Genomic DNA, 18,007 nt, shown 5'->3' with positions numbered 1-18,007 from the left:
ATCTTTTATTGCTAATAGGAATCAAGGTAGGCAAGAAGGCCACTCTGAGAGGAAGTTGATATTTTTTTAAATGTCAAAATAGTAAATTTTTTAATTTTATTTATACTTAAGACTACTTATATCGTCCAAAAATACACTATCTGAATCATATCAAAAACCAGAATATGTGCAAATGTCATTAAAAGATTTGAGCAGTGTTTTCTAAAAATTTAGATTTTTGATCATTATTGAGGAGTGCCTGGTTTCCCACCTTTCAGAAATTTTCAAACTGACATCACCTCACAAACTTCTTTTTGGCAAAATTATTTTAGCTTAGATAACGCACGCTGGGACCAGCTTGAATGAATTTTCATCAACAAACTGGAGATGGTCGAGTGCAATATGTGGGGCATTTGAAGTGGAGTGACGGATTCATAAATCTCACTTCTGCCCAGTCGTGCTAATTAGAATCTAATTTGTATTCTTGGTACACTGTCTGGCTCTTTCTTGGCACATTAATGTTTGTATGGCAGCCAGAACCAATTTAGGATTGAGGTAATTGAATTTTAATATTTCCTAATGCTTGAATCAAGCTCGTGATCAAAATACTGGATTCAAGCTCCTGACGTACACACCCAAACACTGGTTGCCACCGTTCTCAAGTGAATAACAGTGTAGCAAAGCCTCTGCTATCAGTGCCAAAAATTAACTGTAGACACGCGGAGTTGCTAACCCGGCTGGCCATGGTAACACTTGTATTTTGTTGTTTGGTCATCGCTAGTTTAGAAAAGCTTCACTTTTGGTGAGAGTGGTTTAGAATTACATAGGCCTGATACAGGTAAACTTCAATCTATTGTAAGTGTCCCTATAATGCTAAGTGAACATTTTCACATCACAAAGGCATAAAAAGCAGCAGAGTCCAATATTCATAAACTGTGAATTACAGAACACAGTTTTTAGTCTCTATGTGCAGAATATTAGCTCACACTGCTATGAGTTCATATCCTCCATCGACCACGTTATTATGGGAGTACATTACAGAACCGCAAAAATTATGGGGAATAAGTGACTAGTACTGCTACTGAGAACTTTCCATCGGCTGTGACAAGCTTGAAGTTCTGAAAGGCGCAAAAGACACACACACAGGAAAAAAGAGGAATGACACAAAGAGCGCCTAAATAGGCGCTCTTTGTGTCATCCCTCTTTTTTCCTGTGTGTGTGTCTTTTGCGCCTTTCAGAACTTCAATCATGAACCAACTAGCCCCAAAGCAAGTTCTTCTGTGACAAGCTGGTAATGCAAGACTATGCTCTAATGCTTATTCTGCTGACATAGCGACAACAGTAAAAATAGTTTTTCAGTAACTCTGACCAAAGGGAAGCAGGAATGCTGGGTTTTGTAGTACAATGAGCATTTCACAAAGGCATCTTCTACAATAAATTGGCAAGCAGAAGTCTTCACATCCAAACATTGCTCATTTCAAAAGCAAAGTGTTGAATTGTTTAATGACATCTTATATGCTAAGAAATATATAAGAAAGTTCTAAATGATGCACTGAAGAAATCTTAGCTTTCGCACCTTTTAAAAGCGCAAGAAAGGGCAGTTTCTGGACCAGTGGTTACAGCGGCACTGCTTGTAGGGCGAGCAGCAAAACCATCTGCTGGCATCCTGCATTAAATATGAACACGATGATGTAGGTCATCCTCTGAAAAATGCATACCATCTTTTTATCACCACAAATATCTAACACAATTTAACGTAAACAGGCCTGTTCACATAAATTTACTGCACAGAAGTGCTGTCTAGGAAGCCGCCGCATTTTATTTCATGGGCAGGATTGTAACAGTTAGAATGACATCATTGAAGTGAACTAGATTATATTACAGTGACTCGACCGGGAGGGCGCGTCTACCTTTCCGGGAGCCTGTTACGCTCTGAAAAGCCACCAGACGCGCTGCTGCTCTCTTTAACACTACAGCGCCGCAGCTGAGCCCATTAGGCATCACAGAGCGCGGATAGGCAATGGTCTTTAATGAATGCTTTCGCCTGTTGGAAATGCGTTCTAACAGTGCACTTCATATCCTGGGCCACATTAAAAGAGAGTAGAAGATAGAGCCTGGATGCCAAGAACACTGCGAGGAAGTTGCAGCTGGGGTTGCAGCATTTCATGCCACATCACGCTTGTATTTTTTTACGAAAAGCATTAGCCACGCTAGCACCCAAAGTCGTGAAGAGGCACAGCTTAAATTTTGCCAGTGTAAAACACTGCTTAGTGCACTTTTAATGAACCAGAATTCAGTCCTATCTTTATTTCCTTGATTTCTTGGGTGTACCATCTGTAGAGCACTGCATTTAAATTGAATTGCGTGTGAAAAATTATGGCACAATCAGACATCTTATTTGACAATTAAGTGAAATCAGTTGGATTTACCCTCGATGATTACTTAGATGCTTTTACTCTAATTAATGTTTTTACTACGTGCTGAGGCATCACACACAACAAATATTTGCCGCGGAGGGAGGAGTGATGCTAGCACTGCTTTAGCAGCAAAAGGTGCTAAATTTACCTAATGCCCATCATTTGAAAAGACTGTCTGCATCATCAGGCATAAATTTTAATATGCAGAGTGTTCAGAATTTAGTTTTACAGACTTCTAAAAATATATCTGCACTCAGTGCTGAGTGGTGCGTGCGTGTACTGTGTGATGTCCGTGCACGTTAAAGAACCCGAGGTGGTCGAAATTTCCAGAGCCTTCCACTACGGTGTCCCTCATAGCCCGAGTCGCTTTGGAACGTCAAGCCCCATGAAGCATAAACCATATGGTTCAAATAAAAGAAAAAAATGTTTCCTCTAGTAAAACTAACCACACAAAACAAAGACCATTTATCTTCACAGTACTTCACAAAAAATCTTGGTTGATTGTAAGCGTACGTGACACCAAATAATCATAAGACGCAGTAATCACGCTTTCTCGGTTCCATGTTGCGGCATCGAGTATGGCCGATGCTTAATCACTGCACTGAAGGGGTCATATATTTATAACTTTAGAGGCATATATCATCTTTTCTGACAGCTGTGTGATTCCATGAGAGACCAAACTGCCTAAATATTTCATTTTTAATGTTCTCAAATTATTTTACTTATTATGCACACATTATTCAGTAGGCCAACAGTGAATTTCGCTTTGCGGAAATGCTAACATTTGAGGAGAAAAAATTATAAACGATATCATGGCAGAGGCAGCATTTTCAAGCACAGCTCAATTTCGCTAATTTGCCATGACGTAAGTATCTAGATATAAAAGCCATGATGTATTTCTTATTCGCGCTATATGTACAGGTGAGAAGGAATATATCAAGCTTATTCCCGCCATTTTGAGGAAGTTGTCGCTTACTGGAAAAAATTTCGAACGTGACTCAAGTCTGAAACAAGGTTATTTTCATTTTATTATCCACAGATATATAACACATATCCTCCAGATTTGCACAATTAATAACCATCGAGGTGCTAAAAAAGTATACCAGCCTTCATTGTTGCATAATATTCGGAAGTGCAAGAGGTATTGCCCTAAATCTTGCATTTTTGAATGCAGTAGTGTTTTTCGAATAGAAAGGAAAAGACACTCCATCTCTAATTTTTCCTAAAACTCATGAAACAAGCCTCTAGAAGGAGAAAAAGAAGTGTACGAAAGAACGTGTTGCATTATGTTGTTTCCAACGATGTTTATCCAAGCTCAAAGTTGTAGTTTTTTGAGCATCACCCAGGGGGCCTAAATGAGGGCGTGGAAGCAGCAAACGTTCTCCGCTGCTCTAAATTTTCCCCATATCCCAAGACTGAGGCCTTTTCCATCAAGCGAGAGTGTACCTAATACTTTTTGCGGACTCACAACAATCTGTAACGTAAAGAGAATTCACTAGCACCGCTATTGCTGAGTGCAGGTAAACAATAGTTCTCAATGTAATTTTCTGACTGCACAGTGCACCTATAAGGTTGTGTTTCATTAAAGAAAGCCAACTACATAGTAGAAATGAACGTGGATGTATACAGCATCATTTAAAAGTCAATGTTTTTTTTTAAAACATCCCAATATGTGCTTGCCAGAGGTGCTTTCAAACGACAAAGCGAGGGCCTGCGGACGCACACAGCTTCATACGTGCACTGTGCATTAATATAATTACATACAAAACTTTCCTTTAGATGCATTCCTATGGGCCGCACTCCCAGTTGTTATCTGCACCCGGCAATAACGGCACTAACGAGTCTTGCTTAAGTCACAGGTCAGTGCCTGTTCACAAAAAGTATAAGGTATGCTTTCTCTTGATGGAAAAGGTCTCAGTGTTGGGATCTGACGGAAAATTTAGAGCAGCGGAGGGCGTGTTTACAGCTTCGGTTTGACCCGCGTTGCCAAAACGCTTTAAAATAATCTGGCAACAGTGGTACACCCAGCGCGTCGTCTGCTCTTTTGGTCCTTCGCATCCGCTTGACGTCTTCGGATCGCAGGCCAGTTTTTAGAGGCGCATGAACACGTGATGCGCGGGCCGCGGGCGAACGGACCGTCGTGTGAATCGGCCGTAAGCAGGCACCAACTCGTCCCTTACCACCCAGAGAAGCGCGCAGTGTGAAAAGATCGGGAGAGGAGCGTCAATAAAAGCAGCACATTCCGAAAGGGCTGCATTCCAAGGGCATTCCAAGTCAGCGTGTCAGTAGTAGCAGAGGTGTTTTCAGAAACAAGGAAGGGTGCACTTCTAATTCATGATTTTTCTCTCCTGCTAAAGCCCTTCTTTCACTTTTCTTTCTTGCTTTACACGTCTCCACGTACCGCCATATTGCTGGCTGGACTGGTTTTTGTAGCTGGCGCTAAAATTCATCGCACATGCGCTTTATCTTCCGGCGCTCTAACTTCCTCCATTCACCCCTCTGCATTTGTAGCCCGAACAATGAACACCACACACCATGGAACGGTAAAGAAGGCCTCTTCCTCTTCATGCCTAGCCTCTGCTGCAGACAGCGCGCGACCATCCGGAGTTTTCCTTCTCAAGAAGAATTTGAGGTGTCGTTTGGGTTCGAGACCATTTAGTTGGAAAACAAGCTTTCCGGAAAAGATGACTTACTGGTATCCTCAAGTGGTCAGTTGACAACTTTTGCAGAATAGTAGCACTCTATGCAATATAGCACACATTTTTCAAACGAAAACCCTTGCTCACATTTCCGCATTCTTGTTCGAAAAGGAAGAGCGAAGATGATTTCTTATCTGTATGAGATGGAAGTTGTTGAAAGGACAAAATGAACAGCCAAAAGTTCCAGTGAATCTAAAATTTCTACTGACTCTCCTTGTCTTCCTGTTCGCTTCCTGTACCAGCACTGGTCTCTAGCTTACCCACAATAAATACTCGCTCTCTCTCCTTTTGTGCGCAGAGCATGGCTGCGAACGCGAGGAACAGGTCGAGTCAGGTGCAGTGGTGCACCATAGTACCCTTCGGCAGCTGCCCTTTACATTCGATCTCGAAAGTCGGTGGTAACCTGTGGGGCTTCAGATTCACTGAGATTAAGGGGCGTAACTCTCTCTTCTTTTATAAAAAGAATAAAATGGAAGGCGATTGCCTCACCTTCCCTCTGTTGGCAGAGCAGGGAATTAAAGGCTGTCTGTGAAGGAGAATTATCGTTTCAACTTTCAAAATTCCAGAAAAACTGACTGACAAGAAGTTGCTTTCCGACAAACGCCCTCGTTCACAGACTGGTTTTCACTTCCTGCTCTACCCACGGCCGGGGTTAGCGTGAAGAGAGATGAGTCAGTCGCCCACCATTGTAATCTTTTCAGAAATGTAGAGGGGTGTTCACCTTACTCTGTGCAAACCTGAACTCAAGACTGTTCCCATCAGTTTTTGGAAGACGGGAAAACGCCGGCCCGACGAGAGGCGGAACCGGCCTGGCCGGGCCGGCGGAGGCTGACGCGCTCGGAGCGGAATCGACACATGCTCCTAGTTGCCGCTGGTGTGGTCGGGGTGCGCCGAAGCCGCCGGACGCGTCGGCGGTCAAGCGCCGTTGGAGTCTAGAGGGTCTCGCTGAGGCCAATGTGACGTCGCCGTGCCGCGCGCGCGCGTTAAGGCGCGCTCACACTGGCGGGAAGCTTCCCGCGCCGGCACAGCGTCAACGTCGACGCTGCCTCGCAGCTCCTCGGAATGACGCTCACACTACGCGCGTTTTCTCGCTGCGGTTGTCTTGGAATGTGGAGAGAGGAGGCGCTGAGGGAGGACCCGAACGAGCAGAAAGAGAAGGGGATAGTCACGTGACACTAGAGAAGACTGGAAAGCGCACCCTGCTAGCTCCCCTCCCGTCGCCCTGGCAAAGCAGCCGCCGAGTGCCCCGGCCGGCCGGACGCGCGCAGCCTCCGCCGACGGGGTCACTGAACTGGGACCGACGTACGGTTCACGGTCGGCGCCCATTGGCTGTCCTTAATCACCGGCACGGGAAAAATAGGTACCGAACCCATCGCTCCGCGGGACGGGAGAGCAGGCTGTCCGCGGGAGAAAAACCGGCTTTGGCGGGAAGCGGCACGCGGAAAACGCCCGGCGTTGCGCGTTTTCCCGCTAATGTGAGCGCCCCTTTAAGGCGCGCTCACACTAGCGGGAAGCTTCCCGCAGCGGCACAGCGTCAACGTCGACGCTGCCTCGCAGCTCCTCAGAATGAAGCTCACACTGCGCGCGTTTTCTCGCTGCGGTTGTCTTGGAATGTAGAGAGAGGAGGCGCTGAGGGAGGACCCGAACGAGCAGAAAGAGAAGGGGATAGTCACGTGACACTAGAGAAGACTGGAAAGCGCACCCTTTTCTCGCGTCGTCGTCTTGATCGTCTGCTAGCTCCCCTCCCGTCGCCCTTTCTGTCTCGAGGATGGCTGGTTCGAGCGATGAGCTGTTGGCTACGGTAAACGTACTTATTACTTGTTTGTTCGCTGCTTCTGCACCGTCGCTTCTGCACCGTCTCAAGTAGCATGTCCATGCTGGCAAAGCAGCCGCCGAGTGCCCGGCCGGCCGGCCGGCCGGACGCGCGCAGCCTCCGCCTCCGCCTACGGGGTCACTGAGCTGGGACTGACGTCACGGTTCACGGTCGGCGCCCATTGGCTGTTCTCGTCAGCAACACGGGAAAAATACGTACCAGACCCATCACTCTGCGGGACGGCACAGCAGGCTGTCCGCGGGAGAAAAACCGGCTTGCGCGGGAAGCGGCGCGCGGAAAACGTTCTGCGTTGCGCGTTTTCCGCTAATGTGAGCGCGCCTTTACGTCGACGTATAAACGCGTCCCGCGTACTACCGCGAGGATCCAGCTTTACATCGCTGAGGGCGCTCACCGCTTATGAACAACTTGCTTCAAGGACGCGTTCATGGAACTGCCCTCATCCGACGTGCTTTATAAACAACGTTGGTCACGGCACCATCTTAAAGCTGTAAGTAAAGTAATGAGCCACCTCGTATTTGAGAAATGAAGAAGTACAAAAAGCTTTATCCGTGCAAGTTATGATCAGCAACTGTGGGAGGATATAAACAGCAAAGCTTCCATAAACAGCTTTTTCTTTTTATAAGACATCTTGCTCTAACTTCCACACAGAAGAAAGATGTCCTTTTGGTCAACTAGAACTGTCACGGTTCAGAGTTTACTTCTTAAGAAAAAGAAAACTGCGTTTTTCAGTAAAAAAATTCCCGCTAGCATAGAAATATGGCGCAAGTTCAAACAATGCCGCAGTATTCCTTTGGCCTCCAACATTTCGGTCACGGAACACAAAGTTTCCTCTAGGAGAAATCCCGCAGAGCATTTTTTCCGCCATATTTGGCATAAAAAACAAAACACAGTTCTCAACACTGACAAAAACAATAAAAAAAGGTGCAACTTTCACGAAACAGACTAAACGTCTCGCAGCAGGTATTTCAAGGGTGCAAAGTTATTCCATGCCCGCCAAGAAGGGACAAAATGCGAAGTTACCCCTTCCTTACCCCTTTCTTACACCTATTTTTTTAGAGTGCAGGATCACGAGCTTTCAGGAAGCCTGCGACTCGTGAGAGTACTTTTGAAGTACCTTCGTGTTTATCTTTTCACTTTGTAGGAGACAGAGATTGAGTAATACTGTGGAAGTATGGGGCGTGGCACGGAAACCTAGTGGGCCTATCATTTTGAGGGCCCATTCTCGCAATGCCATTTTCTTAAAGCAACTTTGATGTTCTTTTCGTATTGTGTATTTTAGGGAGAGACTATTGAACTTTGCAGAAACTGGAAGGCGTGCCATGAAGTTTGTAAAGCAACTTGTGTTAGTATGTTTTGAATGGGTGGTGTAAAATGTGAGCTAGGCTCTGGGGTCTTTAAAACCGAGCCCGGAGCCTGGAAAAGATTTCTGGGCTACGGTCAGATATATATGTAATGTATCTTCATCTATGCCAAGTAGGATCCTCCCCTAGTGTTATCCAGTTCCACCTTTTTTTATTAAACCTTTTTGCCCTTTAAATTGTCTCTTGTGCATCATTGTATGTAACGTAATTTTTTTGTATATGAAACTTCAAGTCGTTTTTCCTTAATACCGGCATCTTGATTCGTCGCAAGACCGTCTCTGACGGGGTACCCCTGATGCGAAGAAGATAAATAACCTGCAAGCGGCCAAAAAACTTTACTAACCCAAAGGATCGTAAAATTAAGCGAAACATTAAAATACAAAACGTGGTGTTCAGCAGTAGATGGGTTGCAAAAATCTGAAGTGAGATTTCAGGCGCGGCTCGCTCTGCGAGTAGAAGTTGGGTGCAGCGCTGGTGACTTGTATACCAAGCCTTATGCGCTGCATGCACTTGGCTAGCAGCAGCTTGGCACAGCTTCTTTTCATCTTCCGTCGTGACCGCTACGCTCTGCAGGAGCGTTGCACTTTGCCAACAGTGGCCTGCCAGAGATGATTCTAATCCCTTTACAACGACAGCAAAACACGCCGTAAGAGTGTAGGAAAAAGATGTGACACAATTCGCACCCCATAATTTTCTAGCCTTGCACCCAATTTCAGCGCCCGAAATCGGACGGGGCGGGGCGTCATGGTGAAGGGTGTTTCGCTGTTCACAATAGCGTATTTCTAGATTTCTACCAACCGGATGTAACATCAAAACACCCCTAACAACAAACAACAGTTATCTATGTTAAGTGCCGGAGCAGCCTCGCCGCCCAGGCAGGAAAAGAGATTCAGTTTTCTGCGGCGTGGACGCTTCATTTGCTCCGCGCGCAACGCCAGCCCTCGGCAGCGGCACGCCATTCATCTGCGCTGATTCATGGCGGCCGCAGTGAATAGAGGCCGGCAAACCATGCATCGCTGTCCCAGCTTGCCTCGAGAACGAGAGTGTCTTCCAAACTCCCCATCGCCCTGCAAACCCTCTTCTGGCGCGAGCTACCGACCTCACTATCCACCGTTCCCGCTCGCTAATGTCTTGAGAACGCTCATTTGAAACCTTATCTTCCCCAGCCGCTGTGTCGCGCTAGCTCGGACGCTGGTTCTGCAACCGCTAATGACTATAGCTTACGGCTGCTCCCCTTATTATCCCCGGTAAACGGGAAAGTTCCGTGGTGAACTCTAGGCGACAAAAGGGAGTGCCTCCTTGGGCCACGCAGAGGCGTGATGAGGTGCAAATATTTACCGGGTGTTTTCAGTGAACACATTAAAATTCTTTTAAAATATACATTTTGTGGTAAAATTGTGACTTCTGGGGCACAATATTACCAGTGTTGGCGGACACCAGAAAACTGGCGAATCGTCTTAAGTACTAAGCTGGTTAACTAATTTTTACTAATCAACTTCATAACTAATAGAATTAGGCGCCTAGTTGCATTAAAAAATTTGTAGCCGATCGTTAGTAATAGCCATTTCTGTCTTTAGAATTTCGAAAACGCGATTACCTTCGCCGCTGTGGCTCGACAAAGTTTGGCTTCATCGTGCGAAATTACATGCGCTTTCGAAAGCATGCAGGCAAAGCAACCCCACCAGTGCACGTAACTAGTCGAAAAACCCAAATTTTGTCGAGCCAGAGCGTTAAGAGTAATCGAGTTTTCGAAATTCTAAAAACTGATATGGCTCTTACTGATGACCAGCTACAAATTTCTAATTGCTACTAGGCGCCTAACTCTAACTGTTAAAAAGCTAATTATTAAAAATTAGCTCCCCCGCCGCGGTGGATCAGTGGTTAGGGCGCTCGACTACTGATCCGGAGTTCCCGGGTTCGAAACCGACCGCGGCGGCTGCGTTTTTATGGAGGAAAAACGCTAAGGCGCCCGTGTGCTGTGCGATGTCAGTGCACGTTAAAGATCCCCAGGTGGTCGAAATTATTCCGGAGCCCTCCACTACGGACCTATTTGTTCCTCTCTTCTTTCACTTCCTCCTTTATCCCTCCCCTTACGGCGCGGTTCAGGTGTCCAACGATATATGAGACAGATACTGCGCCATTTCCTTTCCACCAAAAACCAATTACTATTATTATTATTAAAAATTAGCTAACCAGCTTACTCCTTAAGACGATTCACCGATTTTCCGGTACCCGCCAACACTGGTGATACTATGCCGCAAAAGCAATATTTTTACCGAACAAGCCTACTTTTGAAAATTTTTGAAAGTATTCGCTGAAACATCTGTTATGTTGCACGTTAAATCGACTGATGCAACTGTAAAACACTTAGTTGTTTTACAGTTTCATGTTGCGAATTAATGGATAAACGACTATAAAAAATCGGTTTACTTGTGCTCGGATTACATAATCGTAATAGGTTGTCTAGAGTGGGCACTCCCGCTGTTTCTAACCAACCAATAGAGACACCATATTTAATAACCTGCGTTCTACGCTCGACTACTAACGGTGCATATTTATTTAGCATTAGTAACGCTGAGGAGAACAAGGCAGGGATGGTCTGGTTGAAACTTATATAAAAATTTCCCACGGACATCAGAAAAATATACGAAGTTATGGATTTGGAACTCCTGTTATGTGTATGCCATTGTGCGTTTTTCTTCTACTAATATTTAGAAACAACATATTATTGTTTAACAACAAAACGTCTCAACGAATGTCCATCCTAATAAAGAGAATGCTTGCACTGTCATGATTGCAATTATCGCTTTTTCTTACTAAATGAGCTGCGGTCTGCAACCTACAGCTCGCTTCTTTTGGATTGTACGGTATAGATGTGCAATTATTCTAGTACCGCACGGTATCATACTTTTCTTCGCATACAAGAGGTTCTGGTTTGAACACGACACAAATTCAGCTGAGTAGTTTGAGTTTAGGCTACGTCGGGACAATCAGGAGTTGTGACTATGTACAATACTTTCCTTCACTCTCTAAATTTCACTAGGTACACAAATATAACATTGCTCAAATTAGAACCGGTGAAGTGAAGACGCTGGAGGCGAGCGGTCATCACGGCCGATAACCTTTATTGTGTCCCCCTACCCTAGCACAAAAAAAAAAAACGCCGTGATTTCTGTTTTGTTCTTTGTTCGTTCGGAAACTCTTACTTGACGAAGTTTCCGGTCGGTACCATCAGTGTTCGTAGAGTGCCAGAGGGATACTTTTTGAAGCAGACTGCATACCTCGGCGTTTTAACCTCTAGCTATGTGCACTAACCAGTTGAACCGCAAAGCAGTTACTAATACGGACAAGTTCAGGAAAGGATATAATGATAAAGCTTCGCTCCCTGTGTTTAAAGTTGAATTTCTTAACAAACTGGTCGTGCGGTTCATCAGATGAAGCAATACAATATTCTATATTTTCCGTGAAATTTTGAAACAGGATGGCAAGAGTGCACACTAAGAATGGGTATGAGCTCTCTGCTGTCATTTTGACATCTTGGCTTTCACTAGACTTTCATATGACCTCTCTTGATTTCGCTTCAGAAGATTATCTTTCATGTGGAGAAAAAAAGGCACGCTTTCAATATATTATGAACTTAAAATTGAAAAATGAAGACATTTGCATATTTCAGGAAAGTATGCGTGATAAGTGGATGGTATTACTTGCAGATACAAAATAGGAGTCAAGCGGAATGAGTGAGTGAGAACGGACTCAGGCCATCATACATTTATTGCTTGTAAAAAGCTACCGCACAGTAGCGTGGACAGGGAAGCCGCAATGTCTTGATTTATCACTAAACTCGAATGGGGACACGTAGAACTGGCAATCTCGGGCATCAGTTGGCAGATCTGCAAGGTCAGTGGAAGAGTATCAGACAGTCAAATTGGTGGAAAGCGTTATCAAGGCTGCGCGAAAAAAATACCTTAATGGAAATTTCGAAGCAGTGCGCCAGTTTTCTCTATTAAGAAAACCGCACGTCGCCCGTTTACAGCCCGTTGTGAAAGCACTAGACATTACTTGACAGGGAAGGCTGGTCCCGGAAATCTTCAGAAAATATTCTTGCGATGTCTCCTCAAAACTTTGAAGCCACTTGTTGGCTCAAATGTGGCATTAATATTCGTTATGAATCATCTGGTAATTTTGTGTTAGGAAACAAAATGCGTTTGGCATTAATAATCGCCACTCTGGCCTGCTACATACGAACGCCCAGAGTAGATGAACAATGCCCGGCTCATAAAACCTAAATGAACACTCTCCACAAGAGTGCGGCAGTGGTGCAAGCCCGATGTCAGCACTATTGCTCCAGCACACGTGTTCGGAGAAATCCCCCCTAAGCGTCGAGAAATGCCCCCTAAAGCTGATGCGGCCGTGCGCAATGAACTGCGTGCCCGATTGATTTCTATGAAAACCGTTGATAAGACTTCCGCCACATTACTGAACATAAGGTGTGAAAGAGGTGATCTAGAACGGTGTGCGTACTTCAGCAGATTCGTTGTTCCCGAAAAAATAGGCTTACTTCAACATCACATTAATTACTCAAGAAAACAGGCTCATAAAGGAGACTTGTGACAGAGCTCCAAAACCAGGCATAACTTGCGTCTTTCTACGAACGACTGCATCTTACGCTTTCAGAACGGTGATATCGGGTTTTGGTTTCGGTTCTTTGCGGAATCAAAAGCCGTACAAATAAGTTCTCTAACGGCATAACACGGCTTATTCTACTGACCACCTGCAGTAGGTCTCAGGTGCATATCTCGTCATATATTGTTCAGGTAGCCCTTAGTGCGAAGAAATGACCATTCGACGCTACATAATCGGCTACCTTGCTAGTCAAAAGGCCAGGCACGACCACAGCTTCTGCCCTTTGTCGCTTCCAACGTTCACGTGCATAAGCGGCTTCAATCATTCGGCGATTCTCGGTCTGCTTCGAACGGTGACCAGCGGCTCATCCTGTAACGCGCACTGCTGCGTCTTTCCTGCTGCGAAGCAAGCAACGTTTTGGTCAAGTGAGCACCTGCGAACGCCACTTGCACGGTCCGGTGTGTGTGGTACGACACTCTCCTACTAGAGCGTGACCCTTCTACCTCTATCCTACCACCTTCTTATGCGCTTTCCTGCTGATGGTTTTCGAGGCTTCGACAGTGTAAAAGCACCTCCGGCTAATTCAAAAGCAGTCCAATTTGGGCTTTTCAAAAAGCCGATCCTATTCATTTTTCTTTTTGGCACTACGGGCTTCATAGATAGAAAGACCTCTCAGTATGAATAATAAATGTACACCAAATTGCACTGACATCGTTGGTTTAGTATTGTCTCAATCCTAGATCGGCGCCGTCGAGCAGTAGGTCGGCTCAATAGGATCGACATTTAAGGAGGTTTCAGCGGTTTGCAGAGAACTTCGTTGTATTCGGCACATGACTGATCCTGTCCACCACTCCGGCCGACTAATTAGTGACATCGTGGTCATCGCGAAAGAGGTATCTATAGCAGCTCTTCAGTGCAAAAATAAAGAGACTCTGCGCTTTCCGAACATAACTTACGGCACCTGATGTAAAGAATTACCGAAGAAGCTTGCCTACGCCATAGTTAAAATATTCGATGAGAGCCGTTATTGGTCGGATTTCTGACGCGAAGGCGACGGGTGGTTAGACCTGAGCTGATATGTTCTACAGTCTGACTTGTGTGTGCGTGTGCGTGTGCGTGTGCGCGTGTGCGTGTGTTCGTGTGTTCGTGTGTGCGTGTGCGTGTGTGTGTGTGTGTGTGTGCGCGCGTGTGTGCGCGTGTGTGTGTGTGTGCGTGCGTGCGTGTGTGCGTGCGTGCGTGCGTGCGTGTGTGTGCGTGCGTGCGTGTGTGTGTGTGTGTGTGTGTGTGTGTGTGTGTGTGTGTGTGTTTGCGTGTGTGTGTGTGTGTGATACGGGCGGTTGCAGTAGTTCTGGATAATAGAGATGATGCGTGGGTAAGCGCAACGGTGGATCTAAATGTCATCATGAAAAAAAACGCAGGCAATCTTAAAACAGTCCAAAAAGACCACGGCTGTTTACAGTATAATAAAGTGACGCTTTGAAGGCAGAAAACAAATACATCTGTATGGGGCAGGTGGCGACAGAAGGGACGCAAAAGAAGCGTGAAAAGCGGTATCTGGAGTGGACTGGAGTTGATTTGACAGGCACTCTCAGGTTACTAGGAGCAACACAGCACTATAACTAACGTTGTAAGTAGTAAGAGCTGTACTTTGCCAATGCTCAAATGTGGAGTGAAACATGGCGGCCGAAGAAACAGGCTGAAATTATGTTGAAGATACGGCACCAAGCTAAAGAAAAGCAAATGCCAACTGTAACGTCTAGGGGCAGGAGGAGAACAGAGTGGAACTGGGAACTAAGGGGAACAGTAACATCCTAGCTGAAAGCAGCAGACAAAAACAGACAGGGAGATGACATTCAGTGGGAATTAAAAATTACCGATGTTCCCCTGAACTAATGATGGGATCACAAGAGAACCGGAGAAGAGGGCGGCAGAGCGTCATGACTGTAGAGGAGATTAGAAAGTTTGCGTGGACAATTAACGTTCATTAGAAGTCAATGGGAAAAGCCTTTGTCCTGCAGTTCAAGTATTTAGTGCGATAACAATGATGACTAAGGTTATCGTGTTATAATAACTTAAGTAGGAAACTTATACCATCAACTTGAGAGCTACTTTGGTGACTGTGAAAGTGCAGTAACGGCATGTTCTCTGTCTCGAGTCCTTAATCTCAGGCTACAGCCACACTGATCATTTATGATTAGTACTGGGCACAGAACGGTATTGATTTCTTCCTGTTTTCTTCTTTGCTGCAAGTTTCTCGTGTTAGAATAGATGCACGGCGGTTCTTGCCAACCGACGTCAACCGACGTCAAACGATGTCAACCGACGTCGTCCCAACTATTGCTGGTAAGCATGAAATTCACTACGACACGTATCAAAATACATGTGACTTCTGGCCTTTATAAAGTTGCAGTCAGATGAGTATATGATGGGTGCTGGTGCCGCTAGGCATATTTCCTTGGATCCTTCAGTACTGAAGCCATGGTCGGGCTCAAACTCCTTACCCGATCGTGAAAAATCCTAGGTTGGTGGCAAGAATGCATTTCAGCAATAAATCCACGCACTAAGAAGAAAACGAAGAAAATGAACGCAATACTGTCGCAATCCATAATAATCTGAAGACGCTGCAAGCAATCGTGGTATTTCATTTCTGCGGCTGTACGTTTTACTAGCTTTCTTTTCTTAATGTGCCTTGTACATTTAATTCTGGTTTAGTCTTGAAAGCTCTACGTATATAAAAATTTGCAAAAAGTCGATCACAGTCACGTCTCTTCCTGTTACAGTTTGTGTAGCATGAATTAACAATCCGACTTGGTATGTCACTATAGCATGAACCAGATAAAATGAATAATCTCTTCACTCTAAAGATGCACAAAATGTTGCGGTTCTCCCGAACCTGAGATAATGAAAGTGTGCAATGTACCTAAACGACATATTAACTTTGATTGTCATGATGTAATTCCGCATTAACTTCGCCTCATGTAATGTACTGGTCTGGGACTTTTGAGGTAAAATAAATAAATAAGAACACTTTTAGGAAACGAGGCATAGCATTCAGCGCATCTAATGCTTTTCTTCACCAAGCAGTTACCTTCATTCGGCAATCAGCTGGATATCTTCACGTAGAATATTCAGAAGACACCGACGTCACATGCACACGGTACAGTTAAAAATTCTGGCGTCTCACCATCAATCTGTATCTTCTTCATCCCGACAGCCTTGTAGGGGCCGGCCAATCTCTCCCTGTTGTATTGAACTGCCTTGTCGCCTTTGCAAGTCCACCTTACTTCCACACCGGAGTAACTGCGCGGACCAGAGTGGTCCCATTGAAGCAGCGCAGTACGACCTTTCGCGGTGACTGTGACTCCTGTTATGGAGGATGGGCCTGAAAACATGAATTTCTCAAAATGTTATTTGCGATATGGCCACACAGTGCAGCCGGAGTATATTTCCTTAGAACGTAGAGCTAGGCGTCTAACACTACTACGCGCCAACACTCGTCTGCAGTATAAATATGCACCTAAAGATACGACAGTTACATAAAACTAACCATGGCTTGTCGCTGGAATAAGATCTCCAGAGCTTATAGCTGGGAAGAAAAGATGTTTGTCAAATATATTGGTACTTTTTGCATTTCGGGAATGCGCAAGCTCCCACACGTGCGAACTTGCGTATCGGGGAAACAATTCAGGTCACTTGGCTGCAAAATATACAAGTCAATCGCTGTATCTTCTGCGTTCCGGTTTTGATTTAAAGTAACACTCACATGCGGAACCACCTATGGTCCACCTATAGCATAGTAAATGAATATAAACAATCCCTGCGACTTAAACACGGACTGCGTTCAGTAGATAGAGAGCAAGTGTCAAATGTACAGAAAATTTACATCGGGTAATAAAGATACGAAGGCGCCAAGACCCTCTCCAAACCTACTTAGAAAAAGACAAGCACTTCGTACGTGACAATAGCTTTTATTGAGAATTGTACTCATAATATCGACCTTTTGTTGAGCTGTGAAAACGTTTTGAAATAGTGCAGGGTAGATAGGTTTGTTATTGTTTTCGATTCCTTGTTTTCTACAGACTGCTGCTGTAAAAATAGCATATTTTGCGTGAAATTATTGTGTTGGAGTAATGATCTCATGCACATCTTACTTTACCTATCGTAAAGTGTACTCATCTTGTCCATTTCCCCCACCTACACCACACTCACCCAAAATTGTACGCAGGAACATTTGATAGGTGCGCCCATATCCCCACATTCACGCACAATACACGGACATGCTCAGATAAACTGAACCACTTAAAGCCGCACGACGCGGCGCTGGGGCAGTCGGAGGTGCCGCTGGCCAGCGGCACCCTAGGGTAGCAGGTAGTGATGGTCGTCATCGCCTAAGTGTCGTCGGAAGCTACTGGAGTACTGGACCTAGGACCTCACCCACAGTCGACTCCGGTCTCCTATTTTGCAGTAAAAGTTTTGTGGCGAAAGCTACATTGGCCACGAACTTGCGATTTTGCTGTCAGACTCCTGAGGAGGAGACAAAGAGCCGTTGCCTAGCAACAGCTGCAGCTGGCGGACGCCGCGTGCTCGCCGCGCCATCTGGCATGAGGTCACACCGCGCGCCTCGCCGCGGAGTGGCTCTTACCAGCCCTTTCTCTTACCCGGTTAACCGCTAACTATCGTATTTCGGTGGCGCTTCCTATGGGACCCACTGATACCTGCGCACACTCACTGAATAAAAAAAGAACCTGTGTCGAGGCTGGGAATCGAACCACGGCCTTTGGCGGAGACGCTACCACTCCGCCATGACGGCCCACGGTTTCATCATGAATAAAGGCGCAACTAGGGATTGCATAGGTTTCATATATTAACTCTCCTATCCAGAAGTCGCCGCGCTTTCGCAGCGTATATCGTGGCCTCACAGAGCTAGGCCAACAGCAAGTTTTATTCTCGTTCTCTCTCTCGCATAACTAATGCACTGCATGTTTTGCGCGCAATCGCTGCTGATAATTGTGAATGCTATCAGCCACACTTTTCTTTAACAGAAGTTCGAATGGTTTTTGAGAATTCGAAGTTATTCAAGAATTCGATTCTACG

General features: G+C 45.4%; 1 protein-coding gene across 3 annotated transcripts in view; it reads right to left on the bottom strand.

Moving 5' to 3' along the window:
- Positions 1–18,007, bottom strand: part of LOC144127896 (uncharacterized) — a 61,514-nt gene that overhangs the window by 4,438 nt on the left and 39,069 nt on the right. For 2 of the 3 annotated variants that reach the window (XR_013313612.1, XM_077660870.1), the window contains 2 exons: positions 16,098–16,295; positions 12,043–12,180 (listed from right to left, as the gene is read on the bottom strand). Coding sequence is in view for 2 of the 3 variants with exons in the window: in XM_077660870.1 (XP_077516996.1) it covers positions 12,077–12,180; positions 16,098–16,295 (302 nt within the window). In the remaining variant the exon portion in view is untranslated. Of the gene's footprint in view, positions 1–1,555; positions 1,646–12,042; positions 12,181–16,097; positions 16,296–18,007 lie in introns of those variants that run through there. The other variant, XM_077660871.1, reaches the window with a different exon arrangement.

This window comes from Amblyomma americanum, chromosome 4 (genome assembly GCF_052857255.1).
Source record: "Amblyomma americanum isolate KBUSLIRL-KWMA chromosome 4, ASM5285725v1, whole genome shotgun sequence".
In the NCBI taxonomy this organism is placed as follows: domain Eukaryota; kingdom Metazoa; phylum Arthropoda; class Arachnida; order Ixodida; family Ixodidae; genus Amblyomma; species Amblyomma americanum.
The sequence above is the reverse complement of the archived record's forward strand: the minus strand, read 5'-3'. Positions and strand labels throughout refer to the sequence as shown.